Source organism: Bidens hawaiensis, unplaced genomic scaffold, assembly GCF_021521415.1.
Source record: "Bidens hawaiensis isolate Kalapana, Puna unplaced genomic scaffold, B.hawaiensis_p1.1 tig00008762_1, whole genome shotgun sequence".
In the NCBI taxonomy this organism is placed as follows: domain Eukaryota; kingdom Viridiplantae; phylum Streptophyta; class Magnoliopsida; order Asterales; family Asteraceae; genus Bidens; species Bidens hawaiensis.
Window position 1 is genome coordinate 106,849 of NW_027491632.1, and position 19,592 is coordinate 126,440.

The window sequence follows — 19,592 nt, forward strand, 5'->3', positions numbered from 1 at the left end:
TCGTAAAATAAATATATTAAACAAAAAAATACGTTTGAAAACAAAAAAATATCAAATAAAAAAGAAGTAGTTTGTATCGACTTAGTCAAAAATATAAAATATAATATATGTCGATTAAAAATAAATATAAAAAAACTAAACACAAAAAACAAGTTCATAAAATAAATATATTTAACAAAAAATTACGTTTGAAAACAAAAAAATATCAAATAAAAAAGAAGTGGTTTGTATTGCGTTAGTCAAAATTATAAAATATAAAATATAATATATGTTGATTAAAAAAAATATAAAAAAACTAAACACCAAAAACACATTTCATAAAATAAATATATTTAACAAAAAAATACGTTTGAAAACCAAAAAATATCAAACTAAAAAGAAGTGGTTTGTATCGAGTTAGTCAAAAATATAAAATATAATATATGTTGATTAAAAATAAATATAAAAAAATATTCAAAAGTAGGTAAAAGATAACTAAATAGGAAAAAAAAAACTAAAAGACTTTAATATGTTGAGTTAAAAAGAAAAATTGAATTCAAAATAAATAAAAACACTAGTTTGGTAAATAGTTTTCCAATAACACTAAAATGGTAAATAGTTTTTTCATAAAAACTACTTTAAAAAAAATTCCTTTTATTTAGTTATAAAGCTCACTTTAATATTATTATTTTATATAAAGAAATCTGTAGATGAATGATATATCTTCAAATTAAATGGTACATCTATCTTGAAAAAATGTGCAATAAATTCACCTTTGGCGTCTTTAGACCACCAGAAAGTATTATTCCCACTCTGTCATTAACTCGTACATACATCTGCTCATTTCCGACGAAGATTTCTGACACCGTTACTTCAACCCACTAATCTTTTTAACAATTAACCACAAACCCACTAATATTTTCGTCTTTCTTGATCTGGGTTTGATCCAGATTCCCTTTAATTTCATCAAGCACAAATCTTTACCTTTATTCATGGGTTCATAGGGGGGTTCTTGAACCAATTCGAAACATGGGTTGTGTGTCGTCCAAACAGACAATGTCTGTAACCCCGGCGGCGGATCATTCCGGGGGGTTCCGGGACGATGCGGCGGTGGGTTCTTGCCGGAGTATGGGTGGGAACGGCGGCGATATGGTGGCGCAGTTGGATAATAAGAGGAGGAGGAAGAAGAATATAAGGAGTGTGTCAGGGAGTGAGATGGGTGGGTCAGGGAGGAGTGAGGCGGTCAGTTTTAGGTTGGGGAATTGGCGGAGGTATGTGGAAGTGGAGCATGTGGCTGCCGGTTGGCCCGACTGGCTCAGTGCGGTTGCGGGTGAAGCAATTCATGGTTGGGTGCCTCTCAAAGCTGAATCTTTTGAGAAGTTAGAAAAGGTTGATTCATTATTCACTTCATTTCTTGTTAAATTGATTTGGATATTTTTGTCTTGGTTTTAGTTAGTTTGATTATTATCTCATTTAGGGTTAGTGATGCCGAAAAAGGCGAAAATCCTTATTTGGATCTTTATAAATTAAAGTGTCAAATTTAGGTTTGACAGCTGCAAAAACAAGCTGTGATAATCAGTTTTGGAACCATCCTAATACCCCATAATGGATGATGCAATACTAATATTTTTTTTGATTTTGAGGGCCACACCTCAATTTTACTCGTTAAATGGGGCCCGCATTGTGACTTGCACGACCGGCGTGTTTGTTTGCCATTGTGCTTCGAAAATGATTTATGTGATATGGAACAATCAAAGTATTATTGTGTTTAAGATGTGCTTCTGTTGATTGAAGCTGTAATAATCAAATAATGAGCTATGTGTGTTTGGCAAGTTATGGTTATTTAAGGATTTGAATATAAAATGACACTTTGATTATTAGTTTTGTTGTATCTACTCCTAAACTATTTTTCTTGTTTATTTATTTTTATTTTCGTGACCGTGAGGACCTGTTATGGTAAAGTCATAGGACCAGTGGAAGCTGGATTCAAACCTACATTTGTGCTTCTTAGGTGTTTGTTGGTTAATGACTATGTTATTGAATTTGCTTATATAGGTTGGACAAGGTACATATAGTAGTGTTTTCCGTGCTCGTGACCTAGAAGGCGGGAGGATAGTCGCCCTAAAGAAGGTGCGGTTTGACAATTTCGAACCCGGAAGTGTTCGGTTTATGGCTCGTGAAGTTATGATTCTTCGTAGACTCAACCATCCAAATGTCATGAAACTTGATGGGATAATAACCTCAAAGTTATCATGTAGCATATATCTTGTCTTTGAGTACATGGAACATGATATTTCAGGACTTTTATCATCCCCTGACATCAAATTCACCGAACCACAGGTTTGTAACACCAAAAATTTTACATTTTTATTAAACATAAATACCCTCAAACTTTTTGCTGATGTGGCAAATGACATGCCAGTATCTTTGACCGTGTTGACTTATATTTTGTCAAGGCTATTTTGAATTTAAAATTTTGAAAGTTGGATTTTTATCCCGTTAAACAAAATGACACGTCGATACCTTTGACCATGTTGACTTTTTTTTTCTTCCGTCAAGGTTAAGCTTTAAAGATGTTCTTGAATTGAAATTTTTTAAAGTTAGGATTTTTATCCCGTGAAACGTAGTTGGTTTCTTTTTTATGCGTTAACAATTTATTATAAAATCTAACGAGTTTTTCAAAAATTGAAACAGATTAAATGCTACATGAAGCAGTTATTGTCGGGACTCGAGCATTGTCATTCACGGGGAGTGATGCATCGGGACATCAAAGGGGCAAATCTTTTGGTAAATAATGAAGGGATTATGAAAATAGGCGATTTCGGGTTGGCAAATTTTTGTAATGTGGATCGTGACAGAAGGCCTTTGACCAGTAAAGTTGTTACTTTATGGTACCGACCGCCTGAACTTTTACTGGGGTCCACGGATTATGAAGCTTCGGTGGATCTTTGGAGTATTGGGTGTGTTTTTGCAGAGCTTCTTCTTGGTGTACCTCTTCTTCAGGGTAGAACTGAGGTAAAGTGAGTTTGACTTTTGGAGGTCAAAGAGATAGCTTTTGAAATTGCAAATTTACGAGCAAGGTGTGATCTTGGAATGGAATTATTTAGTAATCACGTTCACGTGTGTAATCAGTATAAAAGTATTGAAATAGAGTTTTCAAAGTTTATGGAGTTTAAATGGATTTGAGTTTGAGGGGCACTATGTTTGACATTTAAAAGTCAAATGTAGTGTTGAGTTTTATAATCAATACACAGCGTGGAAACTGGGTTTCAGAAATTATAAGATTGGTATAGTTACGACAATTCAGGTTTTTAAGTACTATGTTTGACTTTTAAACGTCAAACGGTTTATTTTTTTGATTTTCTGAAGTGTGAACCAATACATGCATTTAATTGAACAATATGAACTACCTTAGGAGATTGAGTTTGGACGATGCCATGATTGACTTTTGAATGTCAAACCGGTTGCTTTTCAACTTCCTAATTGATGGGTATCCCATAATTCCAAAAAATCATCTTAATACTTGTACAGATATTGGGTTTGAAAAACAAAGGAATTGTATCAATTTTAACTTCCAAGTTCTAAGAGTAGTATGTTTGACTTTCAAAAGTCAAAGCTAGATTTCTTTTTATAATGTTATTGAGTTGTTATTCTTTTTATCTTAACTTCAGGTGGAACAGTTGCATAAAATCTTAAAGCTTTGTGGATCCCCGTGTGACGATTATTGGAACAGGTCAAAACTTCCTCATGCTATGTTGTTTAAACCACAACGTCCCTATGAAAGTTGTCTACGGGAAACTTTTAAAGATCTACCCAATAACACGGTGGAACTCATAGAAACTTTGTTGTCTATTGAACCATATAAGCGTGGGACCGCCTCTTCCGCTCTTGCATCCGAGGTAACATTCAGACATTTTTGTAATTTGCATATGAAAATCGAACAATTTGATTATATATATTGGCAGCTTAGACTTTGATATGTTATTACAGTATTTCATGACAAAACCGTATGTGTGCGAGCCATCAAGTTTACCAAAATACCCTCCTAGCAAAGAGATTGATGCTAAGAATCGTGAAGACTCAAGAAGGCAAACCATTTTTACGCGTATACATAAGAGTAATATCAAGTTTGGAAGTGATTATTGTGACTTGAATTCACAATACTAAGTTTTTTCTTTAGATAAACTGATTTTGATTATCTGGTTAAATATATGACGAGTTTTGAAAAAAAAAAATGATTGTGTAAGGGTGAAATAAATTTAGTAGCTTTTGGCTTGTAACTTATGAGAATGCTACATGTGTTTTCAGGAAGAATCACGTTGGAAGAACACGCGGGCCTGAAGTGTCACGAAGATTGAGTAGAAAACCGAGTGGCACAAGTAAATTGGTGCCCGAGGAGGTCTCTCTATATATATACACGCGCGCGCGCACACACATACACATACTTATTGATGAATGACTATTTTTTTTACAGAATTTGTCAGACAAAACTGAAGTTAGGCTCAAAATCAACGGAAGTAGCTTAAACAAACAAAAAGACAATGACATAATCTTAGCTTTTGAGCCACGTAAGCCGTTTGAAAGCACAATAGGCACCGAGTCTCAAGGAGACATTACATTTTCGGGCCCGTTACAAGTTCCAGGTTCAAGTGGTTTTGCATGGGCTAAACGGCGGTTTGATGATTCATCATCTTTAAGGTCATTCGGTAGATCGAGTTCCAAAAGTCTTGTATCCGAGCCTGAAGTTACATTACATCAAAGGGAAACAAAACATACTGTCAAGATTGAACGAACCAGTTCTAGAGGTCGAGATTCGAAAGTTACATTTGATGGAGGGCCCCACGGTTACCCCTCTCGAGATCTATCTATGGAATTTTTCAAGAAAATAGATTCGGTAAGTTTGTTTTCGTTTGAATGAAAGGCTAGTGGTGGTAGTTTCATCCCGTTTGACTTATGAACGGGTCAAACGGGTAACATAAGAAAATTAGTTAAAAAGGAAACATGTTAAATGGGTTGAGCGGGTGAGAATCGCTAAACGTGTACTTTTAATGCATAAAACCTTTAAACCGTTTTTAAATGAAAAGTTGGATTATTATTGGAATAATACCATTTTTGTAATAAGATTTGACAAACTAATTGTTTTAAAACATTAAAGAAGTTTAGACAAAAGTGTATCATGTCAACTCAACCGGACTCCTAAAATCATATTTTACAAACCAATTACTTATAATGCATGACCTCCTACTTTATTTCATTTAATATGTTAGATTATTATTCCCATAATATAATTTTTGTAATCATATTTAACACTAACTATTTTGAAAAATATAAAAAAAAATTGAACAAAAAGATTCGTGTCAACTCAACCTAATCCAACTCCTTAGTCATTTTTATCACAATAATACAACTTTTGCAATCCTATTTGACCCTCTAATTATTTAAATAAAGTTAAGACAAAAGGTGATTGGTCAACCCAACCTAAGTCCTAAATCATCTCTGTCACAATAATATAATATCTATGTAATCATATTTAACAAGCTAATTATTTTAAAAAAATTGGACAAAAGGTGTTTCGGGTCAACCAAACCAACTCGTACCCAAAATTACTTTTTGACCCGTTAACGAACCCGCTCATTTTACCACCTCTACCAAAACCCATGAAGGGCTTTGTTTGTTTTCGTGTTTCTTGGTGCAAGTTTTCAACTTTTGGACTTGTTGACACAGATTTATCAGAATCAAGAAGACAAGATTGAGTTTTCAGGTCCTTTGTTAACTCAGCCCCACCAAATCACTGAACTTCTAGAGAAGAACGACCGCCATATCCGCCAAGCGGCCCGAAGATCATTGTTGCAAAAAGGTAAAAACCAAAATTCTTTTATAAAATATCAACAATAGACAGTTAATCACTTCCATGATTTTTGCAGGTAGGAAGAACGGCTGGTGAACCGACATTTTTCTTGAATCTGGTCATGGAATCTTGATCCATAGCCGTTAAGGGAATCATTATGACAGTTTAACAGACCAGAGTCGTTCGAATTACACGCATTTGATGGTCCTAAATTTTTTTAACCTCCATTGATTAGTTAAGAGTTAATTTTAGACTAATATCTTCTTTCCTGTAAAAGGAAGGTGATTGAAAATGAATGTATAGTAGCAAAAAATTTGCATTGATCTTTTTATGGTTTTGAATATTTACAGTAGTCTATTTTTGAGTTACAACTAAAATGACATGTACAACATCAAAAGTTGTTCTTTTTATAATGTTATTATTTGAGTTGTTGATGAAAGAACAAGTAGCTGGTGACGAACAACTTGTTACTGTCGACGATTGTTTATACTGAAAGACAAGTGGCTTGCTAATAATCTGTACATAATGTGTTGCTAACATTCATGGATGATAATAACGAACACATTCCGACAGGATTCCCATCATGTTCTTGCCGCAACGACTGGGCAATCCAATTATTATTAGTTATCTCTAAAGCTTACGTTGGATGATTCATAGCCTCGCCAGCTGCCAACAGGACAACGTACCATACAATACATGATGTAAAAACTTTGGTTTTTTGAGATTTACTACTTTGTCGTTAATTAACATGTAATTCCACTTACAAATAACTAAAAAGGTGTTAAACAAAACTTTTGGAAGTGTAGGTTGTTGCTCCAAGGAGTAAAAATAAGTAGGCCGTGTATAGTAACTTACCGCAATGTTTTGGTTGTTGATAAGCTTTGTGAATGAATGAAGTTTGACATGTTATTAGGTTAATAACACAATTTCACGTATGTTCAATTTTAAAAATTTCATGACCTGTTTATGCAAATAAGCTGTTTATGGAGTCATAAAAACACGCCCGATTGCACCCCCCTAGATCAGTCCCTAGCTAGAGTTGTTAAACCAAAGTCTAAATCTTTGCTATGTATTTGAAAATGATATAATTATGCCTTTTACCATCTTTAATTAAACCCAATTCATCAACTATATATAAATCAGTTTCACGGACATAATATACATCTATATATATTTAAGAAACCGTTAAAGCATAATCTAACATAGGCATATATATATGGAAATTCCTAAACAAACCCCCATGATGATCTTAAGCGAAAACAGGTTGGGGTCACGTTCTGGTCATCAAACAAAGGGTGTTCAAAGGAAAAAAATAAAAGCAATTATGGTTCTTCTAAATCTTATCTTGATTACATTATTCGGTAAAAAAAAATCATCAAAAAAAGTTATACCGAAAACCTCCTCTAGTACAAGTTTAGTTCTCTCAAACCCGTTTATTCTCATATCCCTAACATGCCATCACATACTTAGTAAAGTAGACCAGAAGATTAAAATGATTGAAAACTTTCACGTTACTTTAATATAAGATTTCTCAGTGTTTTATAAAAAAATATAGATGATCATATATTTCAGGTATAGTTTTGTGTACTTTTCAGTGGGTAGTAAATTCACCTTAATAATTAACTCTATAATCTATTAGTGAAGAAACACTAAGTGACACCGACAGATTAAGGATAATCTTAGGGTTAAGTAGATGTTTCCCACGAGGGTTAGGTCCGGCAAAGATGGTTATTCTTCTCAACCTGCAAAACAGACACCGTAAGCTCGTCACTGAGGGGGGGGGGGGGGGTTCCTCCTTGTGACCACCCTCCGGCGTGAGAATCAGACTAGATTGCTCTGAATATAAGGGGGTGTTTGGTAGAGGGATTTGATTGGGGAGAAATGGAATTAGAAATATTTCTTTTGTTTGTTTTCCACTTTTCATTTCTATTTCTCTTTCTATTTCTCTAAAACTAGAGAATTCCATTTCTCTTTAAAACAAAGAGAAATCCATTTCTCAGCAGCCTCCTCATAGCATGTCACCACTTCGTCTCCGGCCACCACCCCGTCTCCGGCCGCCACCCCGTCTCCGGCCGCCACCTTGTCTCCAAGTCTACAACCGCCACCTCGTCTCCAAGTCTGCAACCACCACCCCGTCTCCGCCGTTCGCAGTGGTGAACACAGAAATGGTAACCGGTTATAGGTTGCAGGTGGTACGGGTGAACCGAGATTAGGGTTTCAAGTGGTGGTTCGTGGTAGGTTAGGGTTTTCAGATGGTCGGGTGATTGTGGTCGCAGGTGGGTGACAGTGGTGGTGGAAATCGGCGGTGGTCGCAGGTGGCTTCTGATTATCATCATCATCATCGCCACCACAACCACCACCACAAAATCTCCAAAGAGGCAGTGATGACAGATCTGAGCCTCCTTTTTCTATATCTTATGTTCCAAAAATTTGAATCTTTTTAATTTCTTGTGTACTGTGGTTGAAGAAGGGGATTTGGTGGCGGCAGCCGGTGGTGGTGGGCTGTGGTTGAAGAAAGGGCTGTGGTGGTGGGGCGGTGGTGGTGGGGCTGTGGTGGTGGGGCGGTGGTGGTGGGGCTGTGGTGGTGGGGGCTGCGGTGGTGAGTGGTGTCAGGTTGGGTGGAGGTGGGGTTGGGTATGGTAGAGTTCTCTGTTTATTTTCTCGTGTACCAAACAAGAGAAATGATTCTCATTCTCTATACCAATTCTCTTTCTCTACAATTCCATTTCCATTTCTATTTTCTCTCCTTTTCCATTCTCTGTACCAAACACCCCTAAGTGTATATTGAGAGAAATAGCTAGAGCGAAGATAAGATAAGATGATCCTACCGTTCCAAGGTGTTGGAGTATTTATAGCCGAATGTAGGTTTCCAAGCAGGTACGGCCAGCTGTATATAATATTCCTTTTCCACCAACTATGGGCTACGTTCGTGCCACGATGGGAGTTGGTGGGTAGGCAGCGGCTGATAGTGACATTTTGTACTGGAGCGTGCTCCTCCTCGTACAATTTGTCGGTAAGCTGTCACCCTGTGATTGGTTCATGGGTCGCTTTTGTCAGATCTTGTTTATTTGTCCATACCTTGGTAGGTATAGTACAAAAGATCTTCTAGAAGTGTACGGACTGGCTCTTTTGGGCGGGAATATTCCCTCCCTGCTCATTCCTTCTTCAGGTGACATTACTGAAGTATAAGAGCTAGTGCCTTATGCGTGTAGCCTTACTGTTAGTGCGGGTAGCCTTCCTTCTTGGCTTGTACCCACAGCTGCGGGGACAGGCAGGGTACTGTACCAAGGGAGGCTTTCATGCAGGGACAGCTGGCTTACTGCGTGTAAGGTCTTCATCTCTCTGAGCATGGTGGGTCCTGCGGATCCAGTTGGTCTTTGTGCAGACGTACCTATTTAAGGTGAGTCTTGTGGGTCCAACTGGGCTTTGCGGGGACCTACCTCTTCAAGTCCCCCCAGTCCATTGTTCTTCTCATGAATTGTTAATAAGTGAGGTGAACTTTTGGACTTTAAGCAAGGGGTTTTAAAGGGGTTTTCGTTTTCTAAGGTTCTCCGTGGGGATTCTTCCCGCAGTTTTCCTAATGTCACTTGCAGAAAATTCCCGACTTTTTCTGCCTGATCTTTGGGTATGATGCGGGTAGGTGCGTAACCTCTCTGCAAGTCGGGAGCGTTGAGTTTCACTTGTGTAGATTCTCCACGGGGTATTGGTAATTTTAGACATAGTGATCAGTTATGTTAAATAACCAATTCCACCTTGAAGCTTCAAACAATCTAGTTCTCAACGTTTCCGCCATGCGGGGGTGTTATTTCCCTTTCAGCAAGCATGACCCATAAGATCCATCTTGGGTTCAATTCCCTGCAAGTGCTAAGTATGTGAAGGGTTTTGCCTTGACACTGTACCCGCACTTGTCTTATGGTTTCTTGTTTTCCAAGGTATCTTCTTGGCTTCAATTCCCTGCAAGTGTTAAGTATGTAAAGGGTTTCGCCTTGACACTGTACCCGCACTTGTCTTATGGTTTCTTGCTTTCCAAGGTAAGGGGGTATATTCCCTCTTATTTTTGAATCTTTTTGAATCTTTTTGAATCTTTTTTGAAATTCGGAGGGTTGGTGAAAGGATAAGGACAGTCCAAACGGTTGAAAGGACGTTGGCGTCTTCTGACGGTTTCAGGACGTGCAGGCAGTTATGACGACGTGACAGCATGTGGTCAATCGAAACTCTTTTTCAGGCGCGTGGGCGCGGGTTTTATGGCACGCGCCCTTTTGACACATGTTGCCAGCTTGCTTTATCCACACGTGTCGCCGTGTCATTGCTCCTGCGCCCCTTTTGACACCTGTTGCCAGCTTGCTTTATCCACACGTGTCGCCGTGTCATTGCTCCTGCGCCTTCTCTCTCATCCGCATTAAATTCATCGCATTCATTGCGATGAGTATATAAGGGGGAGATGGTGTATTTCATCCATCATCTTCACTTCACTCTCCTTTTCCTTTTAAGCGATTTCCGGCGAATACTCATCTTTTCCGGCGAGCATTCTCCTGAAACCGCTTTCTTAACACTAAAAAATGTCTTCTTCTACTCATGACCCAGAGGTTAACGTCGAGGAGTCCGACGTTTACCTCGAGAACCAGACGTCTACGTCCGATAAGGACGATAAGAGTACTGCTGGCGAGTGTCAGTGTACTCTTTCTTTCGATGTATACCATTACATCGTCAAGAAGTTCCTGCTGGAGCCTTATGAGCCTGAGTTTCCGGAGGCCAACCAGACGGTGTACGATGCCCCTAAGGGCAAGATAGGGGTTTACGCTTCGTTCTTCCTATATGGGAATCTAAGATTCCCATTAATGAAGTTCGTATACCGTGTTTTGGAGAAACACGGTGTTCATCTGACAGAGGTGCACCCAATGGCAATTGCCAAAGTTCGCTATTTCGAATGGGTGTGCCGTATTTTTGGTATCGAGCCCCGAGTCGACCGCCTGATGACCTTCTATATTTGGAGGTGCATCCAAGGTTGGTATACCCTTGTCACTCAGATCAAGGGTTTGAAGATCTGCGCTACTGAGCGTAGTCTTCGTTCTTGGAAGCGGGAGTTTTTCTACATTTCCGCTCGTGTCGTTCCCATCGCGATGACGCTCAAGAATGGGAGGGCACTTCCTAACCTTCACGCCTCCAACTACCAGGAGACGGAATGGTTCACCAAGATCTCCCAGGTTCAGACTCCGGTTTATCGCTTCGCGGAGTCTGGGATGGTGATGCTTGGGATGAGCCGCGTGTGGAAGGATGCCGGGTCTGGGACGCCGCAAATACCCATCGTTCTCGAATACAGTTTGAACTATCTTCCTTTTGGTACGCACCGTCTTTTGTGTTGGTTTAGGGTTTTCCTTCTAACATTTTTATCGTTTTTATTTTAGAAGGGAACAACTTACATTCGCTCTTGCACCCGCGGGAGACTGGTGGTCCCGCACGGTTGGGTACTCGTGATCTCGATGAGAACGAGTTGCCCATTTTGGAGCAGACTGCGGATAGATTCGTAGAGGTCTACCCGCCAGGCCACGAGATTTTAAGCGCCACTCGGCCAGGTAAGGAGTTCTTTAATCCCCGTCCTCTTCATGCTCAAACTTCTGCTGGAATTCCTCTGATCTTGTCATCTTCTGATGAGGAATCCGCAGATGGGCCTTTTATTGTGAGGAAGAAGAAGGCGGCCAGCGTGAACGGCAAAACGAAGGTTGCTACCTTCGTTGACCTGGTGAATCAGTCTGATTCCGAGACTAAAAGTGAGGAGGCGGCGGGGAACCTTGGTGGTGGCGAGACCATTGTCTCAGAGGTTGAGACTGTCACTTCCGAGCCGCCAAGCGTTGCGAAGGTAACTGGCGTGAAGAGGCCAGTTTCTTCGGGTCCATCTCCGCCTGTCAGGGCTTTCAAGATCAAGAAAACTAGTAAGTATACTTTTTGTGTACCTTTTCCGCATTTCCTTCCGCTTTTGTTTTTTATCTTTGGTTTCTTTATGCAGGAGTGGACTTATCCGCTTTTGAGAGCGGTGTGGGAGGAAGTGGTTCAGGACCCACGACGATAGGTTTGGTCAACCTATCCGAGGCGATGACCCAGGCGGCTGCGCCTGTTTCTGGTACTGGTTTAGTTGCTTATACTGTTGAAGCAACTGTTCCGGTTATGACGTCATCTGTCATGGCTGCTGTGCCGACGATGGCGTCCAGTTTTGTTGCTGCGTTGAGCAGTTCAACTTCTCCGCCGGCCGTCAGTGCCATCTTTACTGCATCACTCACCGGACCGGCGGTGACTTTTTCTGCGAGCTCATCTGCAGCGGCTACCACGGTTATGAGTTCATCTCAAATAAGTTCATCTCCGATGGTCTCTACCTCAGTGGCTTCTACAGTGTCAACGACTACTTCGTCCTTGGCCGGTTCTTCAGGTATGTTTAGAGTTGGGACCTCTAGACTTACCTCTGTTGATGAGGGAGTCCAATCTTTGCCTCCTTCCCATCTCCTTGACCTCTTGGATGGATATCCTTTAGGTTCGGGTGATGGGTTTAGCGGCTATCGGCCTGTTATCGACTTTACAGGTGCGTGGGGTTACTTTGGCCTGTTACCCCTCCTTAGTCATTTTCTCTTAACTGTTTTTTGTTGTTGCAGTTTCAGATTCCAATGAGGTCTATGCCCCAAGGTGGAATATCCGCCGAGGCACGACTCTCAGGACGGCCGCAGATTGCGTCGACTGGGCGCGCCATGCCGCTCCAAGTGGTGCATTGGGGGAGGCAATGGTTAGTTACCAGGAAGGCCGGTTGTCCACTGAGCTCCGCATTCTTCTCGCTCGGATGCAGCCGCGTGTCGAGTTACTTTGTCGTGAAAACGACAAGTTAAGGACTGCGCGTAGCTTGGAGGGGGCTCAGGTGCGATCACTGAGAGAAGAAAATAAGAAGCTTGCCACCACCGCTGCTGAGAAGGAAAAGGCCTTCAAGGATCTTGAGGCCGAGATCCAAGCTAGGCATGAGGCCAGTTCCAAGGCTACTCAAGCTGTTAATGAACAGCTTAGGTTGGCTAAGGAAACTGCGCGTAATGCGACTGAAAGGGCCACCAAAGCCGAAGCTGTTGCTGAGCCTCTGCGCGCTGAGAATGAAGAACTGAAAGCTAAATTGGAGAAGCTTCAGCAGGCTCATGATGCTTTGGCTTTGGAGGACGCCAAGAAGCTACAAGAGCTCTTGGATCAGAAGGGTGTGCTTGATCGCACTGAGCGCAAGCTTAAAAGCGTTGAGGAAGCTACTGCCAAGGAGGTGTTGCTTGCCAACCTTAATAAGATTGAAGCTGAACGCGCACGCGATCAAGCTCAAGCTACCCTTCAGGAGGCTCTATCCCATAAGGATTGGCTTCTGCGAGAAGCGTTTCCGCAGGTACGCACAGCTCAATTATTCTTCGCGTTTTGCTTTCTATACTTAGAAAATTATTTTATATATATATATATATATATATATATATATATATATATATATTTGTTGGTTGTGCATCGGATTTTCGCGAACACATCCTATGATGATGCCATGATCGCAGCCCTCAACGCTTCTCATGAGGATGGAGAGAAAGCTGGTTTCCTACTTGGCCTAGGATTTGCAGAGAAAGGCATCTCGCCTTCCAAATTTCCTTTACACGATGTTGATACTGAAGCTGCCTATGACCAAGCTGTGAACCAGTATGCTGCTTTCTCTCATCCGGTTGTGGAGAAGGTTAATGAAGTTGCTGCTGCTGATGACGGGCTAGCTGTTCTCAAATCTTTCCTTGAACAGCCGCAGCCAACTGATGGTGCGGGTTCAAGTGGGTTTGGAGGGAGTGGTCCCGAAGCCTGAATCTTGAGATTCCTCCTAGCCGTTAGGATAGATTTGTATTTTTTGTAGGCGGGTAGATACCCAGCCATTTTGTAATGTTTGAACAGCTTTTAATGTGAATATAAATGTTTTGTTAACGCCTTGCCTTGTAAACATTATATGATTTGCTCATGCATATTTTAGTTTAACTTAGCAATTTTCTAAGTGTTTTGAATAAGTTAACCTTTCGACGCGTGTCAGATAATAGGTTAATGTTCTGTTTCCTCTATCATGATTGTGCGGGTAGGACCGTCACTTTCACTTAGTAGGATGACCAAACTTCATCTATGTCTGACCTGCGTGAAGGTTTTCCTCATCTTCCCCTTAGAAATTTTTACTGTTTTTGTGTTTATGCGGGTTGTGCCGCTTTCCACACGTAACGGCTTACTTCCTCCCTCACTTATTTATGCGGTGAATACCGGCATATCAGTGTGGTCAGTTCATAAGTATAAAGGTAAGGCTATCAACATCAATGTGATAAGGAGAATCATTTCCATTAGAAGTGGCTCTAGGCCTTTTCTTTACAAGTTTGGAATTGATCTACATGTAACATCTGCGTAATTGAGATCCATTCCATGTTCTTGGGATGGGGGTGCCATCGAGCCTTTCGAGCCGGTATGCGCTTTTTCCCAGAACTTCTTTTATAGCGTATAGCCCTTCCCATATCGGGGCCAGCTTTCCTGGGTGTTCCTGGTTCGAAGCATCGTTGTTACGCAGTATGTAGTCTCCTATATTGAAGTTGCAGAGTTTCACCCGCGTGTTGTAGTACTTTTGCATTTGTCGCTTGTAGTTCTCTTCACGCGCTGCGGCTAAGTCTCTGCGCTCCTCGGTTAGCATAAGGTCTAACCGTCTTTCCGCATCATTGTCTTCTGGTTGAGTTATGACTCTTGGTGAGGGTAGACCAATCTCGATTGGAACCATGGCTTCAGTGCCATAGGTGAGGCTGAACGGGGTTTCGCCCGTGCTTGCTTTTTTCAGCGTTCTGTTTGCCCAAAGGACATGTGGAACTTCGTCCACCCAGCCGGATCTATGCTCCAAGAGTCTTTTCTTTATGCCATTGACGATGCTTTTGTTTGCTCTTTCCACCTCATCATTACCCTGCGGGTGTGCCACTGAGGTAAAGTTGTGGGTGATTTGAAGCTCTTTCAGCCACTTTTGTAGCTTCTAGTAAGCAAAGTTGGTGCCGTTTGTTATCGCTCACCAAATTCTGTGGAAGTCCAAAACGACAAATAATAAATTCCTAAATAAATTTTTTGATATGTTTTGCGGTTGTTTGGGCTAGGGGTTTTGCTTCTATCCACTTGGTGAAGTAGTCGATGGCCACCACTAGGAACTGAACGTTCCCTGCTGCTATGGGAAATGGGCCTGTCACATCGATGGCCCACTTCTGGAATGGCCATGAAGAAGTGACTGGAACAAGTTCGTTCTTCGGGCGATGCGTGTTGGGTGCGTAGAGCTGGCAGGATCTACATTTTCTGATGTAGGCCAGCGCATCCGTATGCATCCCCGGCCAAAAGTATCCCGCGTTGTTTAGCTTGGCTACAACTGCGCGTGGACCTGCATGTACTTCACAGATGCCTTCGTGTACTTCCCTTAGGAGGTAGTCGGCATCTTGGTCGTCAACGCATCTGAGGAGTGGGCCAAGAAAATTACTCCTGTAAAGTATGTCATCAACAAGTTGATAGTTCAGTGATTTACAGCGTATCTTTCTTGCTCGTGTCTTTGACTCTGGTAGTACACCCGTCGCAAGGTAATTTATGATTGGCGTCATCCATGTTTCCGTGCCAGTTTGGATGACACAAATTTCCTTGTGCGGGACTGATGGTGCACCAAGAAGTTCAACGCGGATGTCCTTTCCCAAGTGGGTGAAGGCCAACGATGCAAGCTTTCTTAACGCATCCGCAGATTTGTTTTCGCTTCGCTTGATGTGCACAACTTTGCAATCGTTGAAATCGCGCATAAGGGTTTTTGCTTGTGCGAGGTACAGGGCCATTGTGTCGTTCGCGGCCGTGTACGTCCCGTTTATCTGGTTGGCTACTAGCATGGAATTCACGTGGCTTCCAAGTTTTTCACCCCCATCTTACGCGCAATTCTTAATCCGGCCAAGAATGTTTCGTACTCCGCTTCGTTATTCGTGCTTGGGAAATCTAGCCGAATAGCGTAAGTGTATTCTTGGCCTGCTGGGTTAGTTAGTTTCAACCCTGCGCCTGAACCCTCTTTGTTGACTGCTCCATCAGTGTAGAGTCGCCAGACATCGTTAATGTCTTGTGCTGGGGAGGGTTGAGCCTCTTACTGGCACTCTTTTTCCCGCGAAGCGGGGACTTCTGCAATAAAGTCGGCCAAGACCTGGCCTTTTATGGCTGGTCTTGGCTTGTACTTTATCGCGTATTCTCCCAACTCAATTGCCCATTTGGCTAGGCGCCCTGACAACTCGGGTTTGCCTAGAACGTTTGCAAGTTTGAAGTTGGTGAGAATGGTGATTTGGTGGCCTTGGAAATATCGTCTTAGCCTGCGTGAAGCCTGTACAAGCGCTAAGACTAATTTTTCCAGGGTGGAGTACCGGGTTTCCACGTCTATTAAGACGCGGCTTACATTGTAGATGGGAATCTGGATGCCTTTTCGTTCTACTAGTAAGACTGCCCCGGTTGCCCTGTCTGTGGCGGAGAGGTAGAGAATTAATTCCTCCCCCACTTCTGGTGCTGTGAGCGTTGGGAGTTCGATCAAGCGTGACCGAATCTCTTGAAAAGCTGCTTCCGTTTCTGGTTTCCAGCGGAAGTGCGTTTTCTTCAAGCAATTTCTCAATGTTGACACGAATGGGAACGACCTATCCGCATGGTTTGCCAAAAAGAGGTTAAGTGCGACTAGTCGTCCATTCAGTGTCTGAGCCTGTTTGATGGTAGTAGGTGATTCCATTTTCATAATGGCTTCGACCTTTTCAGGGTTCGCGCTGAAGCCATCTTTGGTAACGATGACTCCTAAGAACTTCCCTTCTTCCATCCCAAAGGAACACTTGCTCGGGTTGAGCTTCATGTTTATCTTTCTGAGCGTGTTGAAAGTTTCTTCGATGTCTTTCAACATCGCTTCTGGCTCAAGGCTTTTGATGACCAAGTCATCCATGTAAACTTCCAAGTTCCTCCCAATTTGGGCATGAAACTCTTTGTCCATCAGGCGTTGGTATGTGGACCCGGCATTCTTAAGTCCGAATGGCATCATTTGGTAACAAAATGTGCCATCGGGCGTCCAAAATGCGGTTTTATCTTGATCGTCAACAGCCATGTGGATTTGATGGTACCCTTTATACGCATCAAGGAAGCATTTAAGGCGAAACGGTGCTAATGAATACACCTTAAGGTCAATTTTGGGTAACGGGTAACAATCCTTGGGGCATGCTTTGTTTAGGTCTTTAAAATCTATGCACATGCGCCATTGTTTGTTGGATTTCGGTACCATGACGGGATTTGCTACCCATGTTTGATATTTACTAACGCGTACGATGCCTGCGTCAAGGAGTTCCTTGACTTGGGTTCTACACGCGTTAGCCTGTTCAGCACCCATTACGCGACGCTTTTGTATGACCGGCGCAAATGCCGGGTCACACTTGAGCTTATGCTCAGCCTTACTTCGAGGTACACCAGTCATGTCAGCTGGTGTCCACGCGAAGATGTCGGCATTTTTTTGCAACAAACGTTTGAGTAAGGTGCGTGTGGGGTTAGTGATCGTTGGGCCAATGGTAACAGCCTGGTCAGGGTATTTGCCATTGAAGGCCCATTCTTCTGGTTCAGAGGTGGTTGGTTTAGCCATTTTTGGTTTGGGTTTAGATGAGACAGATGCGATGCATACCTGGGGAATGCCCGTGATCATAGCAACGCCCTCGGCTGTTGGCCATCCCATCATCCCATGGACTGAAGACACCACGACATTAAATCTTGCCATCCCATCTCTCCCAAAGAGAATGTCGTATGTGTGGTGTGGCTTCCTCATTACAACGAAGTCCACGTCTTCTGTGCGGGAGTACTTCCCGTCCGTGAGAGTGACGGGGAAGGATAAGATACCCAAGGGGGTGTTTGTGTTGCCATCGAGCCCTTCCATCGAGGCGTAAACTGTTTCTAGGCGTTTTTTGTCATCGTCGTCTAGCTTGTCGAAGAACTGCCTATACATGACCGTTGACGAAGCGCCATTATCAGCAAGAGTGCGGGAGGTGATGTAGTGCCCCAGCTGGCTTTTGATGACTATGGGGCCTTCTTTGTTGGGCCCTCCTGGCACACGCGGGAAGCGCACTTCAGCTTCCTTCCACGCAATTGGCTCTGTTGTTCGTCGTTTTCTTCCTCTGACGTTGCCATGAACCATGTGAATGCTAATGTCGACGGGTTTTCGTCCATTGCCCTTGTACCGATTGTCATTCCTCCCTCCGTTCTTGATTGACGCCACGAGGTGTGTGAGTTTCCCATCTCTGACGAATGTTTCGACGATATCCTTCAAAGATGTGCACTCCTCCGTGGTGTGGCATTTTGTCCCGTGGAAGTCACAGGATTTGCTCTGATCAGCGTTATGACGCTGTCGGATTATTGGAGCCTTTGGCCATGGGAGCTTCTCGGTGGCAAATATCTCGGTGACGCTTTTGGTGAGTGGCGTCCATCTGGGATTCCGGTTCGACGAGTGCATGTTGTCCCTTCCGCCTAAGAGAGGGCGAGAGCTGGATGAGGTGTCAAAGTTTATCCTTGACTGCCAAATACCAAGCTTCCTCTTTTTATTTTGTCGGGCGGTACGGACGTTATTTTCTCTTGTTCTCTGCGTGTAGAGGTTTGTGCTATGGGGAAGATTTCTACCCAGTTGCTTCTCCGTTTCGGCAAAGCGTTTAGCTGCCGTCATGATGGCATCCCACGTGGATGGCATGCCATCTTTACCTGTCAACGTGCGTATGAGCTCTGGGTACTCAGCGCCCTGGATGAAAGCGGCGCGAACAAGATCTTCGCTTATAGTGCTCAGACTTAGCTTCTTCGAGTTGAAGCGAGTGATGAAGTCTAGCAAAGATTTGTCTTCCTCTCGGATGCAGTTGAGGATCGTCCATTGCTCTTCAGTATATTTTCTTTGTTGACTGAAGTGCTGGCTGAACTTGTGCTGGAAGTCTGCCCAATCATAGATGTGGTGGACCGGTAGACGATCAAACCACGCTCTGGCTGCCCCCACGAGCGTCATCTGGAACATGTAACACCATGTGGGTTCCGTCCAATTACTGACGGTTGCCCCCGCTATAAATCTGTTCAAGTGATCGTCCGGGTCAGATATGCCATCGTAAGTGCCTATGTTGGACATCTGTTTGGCACTCTTTGGAGCGATTGCTTCCGCAATGTCCCTTGCAAATTTGGACGTTCCCGCATTCGCAACAGTTGGTCTGAAAGTTTTGGAGAAGTCACGTGGGTTTCCCCCCGTGTTCTTTGGTTTGAAGGTTCCCTCGAAATTTCTTCTCGAGTGGAAGTCTGCTTCTTTACGCTTCCCTTTCGCCTTATGACGAGGGTTTGCGTCACTGTCAGATTCTTCCCAATCTTCATCATCCAAATACTCGCAATCATTGCTCATGTTGAGCTGTTGTCGAGTGCTTCCGAATTCGCCATTGGCCTGTTGGAGTGAACGTAAACGTTCGTCCAACTCGGCTTGAAATTCTTTCTGACGTGCTTCCGCCCAAGCTTTAACTTGATCTAGTGTTTGTCGGGGAAGCCTCGTCTGTTGTTTCTCCAACCGGGTATCAATGAATCCCAGGGGAGGATTGTTTACTGCACTTGCCCCGGCTTGGGTAACCGGGGTAGTGTTCGTAAAAATCGTGTATTCACCGGTGTTCCCCCCAATAGCTGGGGTTGTGGTTACCGGAGTTTCTTGGTCACTCGGTGGCTTTGGCATCAGAGT

At 42.7% G+C, this 19,592-nt stretch overlaps 1 protein-coding gene across 1 annotated transcript; it reads left to right on the top strand.

Moving 5' to 3' along the window:
- Positions 1 to 722: 722 nt before the first annotated feature.
- LOC143529916 (protein IMPAIRED IN BABA-INDUCED STERILITY 1-like) lies at positions 723 to 6,195 on the top strand. Its single transcript, XM_077025600.1, has 9 exons — positions 723 to 1,368; positions 2,035 to 2,319; positions 2,674 to 2,994; positions 3,651 to 3,878; positions 3,970 to 4,067; positions 4,288 to 4,378; positions 4,454 to 4,873; positions 5,704 to 5,836; positions 5,904 to 6,195. Exons 1-9 carry the CDS (start codon positions 1,009 to 1,011, stop codon positions 5,921 to 5,923), a joined length of 1,956 nt encoding a protein of 651 aa, XP_076881715.1. The 5' UTR covers positions 723 to 1,008; the 3' UTR covers positions 5,924 to 6,195.
- Positions 6,196 to 19,592: the final 13,397 nt, after the last annotated feature.

Coding starts and splice junctions, on each gene's coding strand:
- LOC143529916 (XM_077025600.1), top strand. CDS start 1,009: ATGGGTTGTGTGTCGTCCAAACAGACAATGTCTGTAACCCCGGCGGCG. Junction 3,879..3,969: donor CTTCCGCTCTTGCATCCGAG/GTAACATTCAGA, acceptor ATGTTATTACAG/TATTTCATGACAAAACCGTA. Junction 4,379..4,453: donor GTAAATTGGTGCCCGAGGAG/GTCTCTCTATAT, acceptor TTTTTTTTACAG/AATTTGTCAGACAAAACTGA.